The sequence below is a fragment of the Agrilus planipennis genome, unplaced genomic scaffold (assembly GCF_000699045.2).
Source record: "Agrilus planipennis isolate EAB-ADULT unplaced genomic scaffold, Apla_2.0 scaffold2242, whole genome shotgun sequence".
Classification (NCBI taxonomy): domain Eukaryota; kingdom Metazoa; phylum Arthropoda; class Insecta; order Coleoptera; family Buprestidae; genus Agrilus; species Agrilus planipennis.
The window spans coordinates 1-3,634 of record NW_020441535.1 but is presented as its reverse complement, the minus strand read 5'-3'; the positions used below and the strand labels follow the sequence as shown (position 1 = coordinate 3,634).

At 33.3% G+C, this 3,634-nt stretch overlaps 1 protein-coding gene across 1 annotated transcript; it reads right to left on the bottom strand.

The window, feature by feature from the left end:
• Positions 1-988: 988 nt before the first annotated feature.
• On the bottom strand, positions 989-2,541 carry LOC112906225 (dopamine D2-like receptor; the record flags this gene model as incomplete). Its single annotated transcript, XM_025980031.1, has 2 exons — positions 989-1,612; positions 2,354-2,541. Coding segments are annotated over 2 exons (403 nt in total), but the record flags the coding sequence as incomplete, so codon positions are not given.
• Positions 2,542-3,634: the final 1,093 nt, after the last annotated feature.

Below are 3,634 nucleotides of genomic sequence, written 5' to 3'. Positions count from 1 at the left end.
CTTTGAAGCCTATTTACACCACCTTAGGGGTTGAATTTTAAAAAAATTTTTTATTAGTGTTTGTCTACATTATATAGAGAATTTCCGTGCAAAATTTTAAGTCTCTAGACCCAGAGATTTGGGATGTGCATTGACATATTGGTCAGTCTGTATTCATAAGTAGATATAAGAAATTCAATTAATGTTGGTTTATTAAATAAATTCTTCTTTACCCCTATCTTGGTTTTGATTTTGTAAAGTATTTTATTGTGCACTTAAAACAAAAAGTCACTTAGATTTTAATCTAACGTAAATGTAGTATCATTGTCAATTATTCTAGGACAGAACTGTTATTCGGTTTACTCGATATGCAAATTTGTATGCTTTCTTGGCAAAACTTCGGGAAACTGCCACGACAATATAATTATATGTACCGATTTATTTGTTTACCTGCAATGCGGTTGTAAAGTGATTTGTGAATGTTTCTGATCCAAGTTAAATTCATTGTTATCGGCGCCTCTTTTTTCTTCTCTACATCAAATATATGAAGAACTTTCAAGGGCAATAGCGTACGGGTGGCAATGTCATTGTTTTCATGAACTTGGGGGGTAATGGTGTGGAAAAGTTGGATATCAGAGCGTGCAATCTAATACTCTTGCTATACAGATACGGATTTGAATGGCAGCGAAAGTAAATAGGTTTCGTTATTTAGGTTCAAGAATAACGTTAAGTTAAATTTAAAATATTGTAGAAACTTCTGTTGATAAAACCTTTTCTTTGAAAATCAAAAATTTTTAAAATTAATATACAGCTGAACTGACAAAATGTTCGAGTTATAAACGATAACGATAAAAACTGTATTTTATTGACCAGTTACAACAGACAAAATCAGCAAATTTTAGATACTCAGTATGCATATAAAAAAGTATTAAATATATGTATAATACATAGTTAAAAAAAGTTTTCAAATAATTTTTTCCGTTATTTATTCCTAAAAATTAAAAAAGAAACTTCAAAACTTACTTGAAATACAGATAATTACTGAGCTAAAATACTAATTGATGTTGAATATACACTTCAACAAAACAAATTGCACTTTTTATATCGATTACAGAATAGGCTAAAAATTGAAAATTTTGACAATTAAATTAGAATTAAAACTATTCCCAAAAAAAAAATTAAGTATGTATTTATACGATGATAAGTATTATTATTGGATTAAAAGAAGTACGAAGAAAACATTTTCTTAAGGAAAATAAAAACTTTTTGTGACTGAATATTTCCGAAAAGAAAAAGTTTTCTTATCATCACATATACCTAGTGCAACCTTTTACTTTTGTTTTATGATGCTCTTTACTGTTCGATTGAAATGGTTTCCCAAAAATAAAGACATTTACAACAAATCTTTTGGCCTATTCTCAGGGACTCATCTGCATGATTTTTTTGAACGCTTTCCTAAATTCCGGATTAAAAATAGTATAAATAACAGGATTAACAAAACTATTAATGTAACCTAACCATGTCGTTAGCAGGAATGCCGCTACCCCTGGCTGACATGTCAGTTGTAGTTTGCTGCACATTGCGTCCATTATGTTGCATGTGAAGAATGGTACCCAGCAGAACAGAAATACTCCTGGAAAGAAACAAAGGGGAGCTGTAAAGGATAATTCTGAGCTTCTGGTAAATTATTATAGTCATCATTATCATTTAATTTAGAAATTCGAATAAGGTTGTTAAAGCTGTATGTTTGGAGCGCGGCGCTGTACGGGTGCGAAACATAGACGGTGGGTGCGGCGGAAAAGAAAAGGTTAGAAGCGTTCGAAATGTGGTGTTATAGGCGCATGATGAGGATACCGTGGATAGAGAAGGTTAGAAATGAAGNATTCGACGATTGGCCAATACTATTTTCTTCATTTCATCAATGTTTTCGTCTGTTGTTGACGTGCTCGGGCGTCCGACACGCTCTTCGTCGTTAACATCTTCTCGGCCCTCTGAGAACATTTTGTATCACCGATAAACGTTACTTCGGTCCAAGGTAGCTTCACCATATGCCACAGTTAACAGTCGGAATGCGTCCGCGTCCTTAATTTTGTTTTTCATACAAAATTTGATACAGATTCTTTGATCCATTTTTTGGAATAAGCTAAAATTGAAGACGAACAAAACACGTGCAAGCAAAGCAGCAGCTGTCAAAAATTAATTGAGCATTCAACATAGCCGAATTTGTAGGTATAAGTGAGAGGCATAAGTAGCGACATAATGCTACAAAAAAAACGAAAATCGAATATACCTGACCCGCGGAAATTGAAAATTCGCGATGCTTTTTGAATAGACCTCGTATAAGTAAGCATATGTGTGTGCAAGTTTCGCTTACCTAATACTATCGCTAATGTTTTGGTGGCTTTTCTTTCTTTTTTCGCCGTCGACTTTTCCCGTTTTTTACGGCTTGCCTTGTTGACTTTATAGATCGTAAACCTCGACGCGGCTAATGCTTTCTTCTCCTTCTTTGATCCTGTTGATCGACAGTTGTCACTTTCGGTGCTTATAACTGCCGAAACGGTCCTGTAACAGAGAGAGAAAAAATCAATAAACAAAAAGGCATTTAGCGATAATCCATCATTTTGCACAATAATCCATTTTATAAAGCGACTTTACGAACATACTGCATGAAATTACAGAGCATTTTAATGACCTTTTGATTGAAATGTTAATATGAACCATTTTATTAATAGAATTGTCAACTGTAATTAATTTTTCTGCGACCTTCTAAATATTTTTCACCTCGACCTACTTGTGGAAATCACCGCTTTACTAGGAAGTCATTTCTACAGAAACCATTCCCTAAATTATTAGGGAATTATCTATCATAACTACTCACACAGGTTTAGTAAGTAAACCAATGATGGGGTGTTTTTAAATAAATATAACTTTATTAATAGATATAAAAATTTACAAAAATACATCTTCATTTATACTTATAGGCATTATAATACGCGCTTAGGTATCGAAGTATTTCTTCATACAATTTCTATAGATCTTCTCAATCCTGTCGTATTTTTAATTCTACACATATAGAGTTTCCTTTTGATCAATCCTTAAACAGCAATGTTCCTCGGTGCCAGTTCACAATTCTACAGCATCGGTATCCAATTTTTATTAGGAATACACATATTTGAATTTTATCTCCATTGGATTTCTCAGAATCATATCATGGACAGAAGTGAGTTAATGGAACAACAACAAACTTAGAATTTGGGTACAGACGGCGGGCAAAATATTTTCTCAAAATGAAGACGAGTTTTAATATTATAAAAGACACCCGGTAATACCGTAAATCCTTTGGAGCGGTTTTACTTCTTTCCAAAAGGCTTCTTTTGGCCTCTGCGAATGAGTCGAAAACCGTGTATAAAACGAAGCTTTATTTATAGTGATGAATTGCTCCTACTTTTGATATTTCAATATTCCTTCCACTTAATCGATAAACTTTTACGTCTTGACCTTCGCCTTCAGTGTATTATTTATTGATGGTATAACTGACTTTCTTTTGACTGGTCTTCAGCCGTTTTGCCATAACATTTTGAGTTGGTGGATTTGGTTTGTTAGTGAGTTTATCAAGGATTTTTAGCTTAGCTGGTGTTACAACTAGATCTTTGGT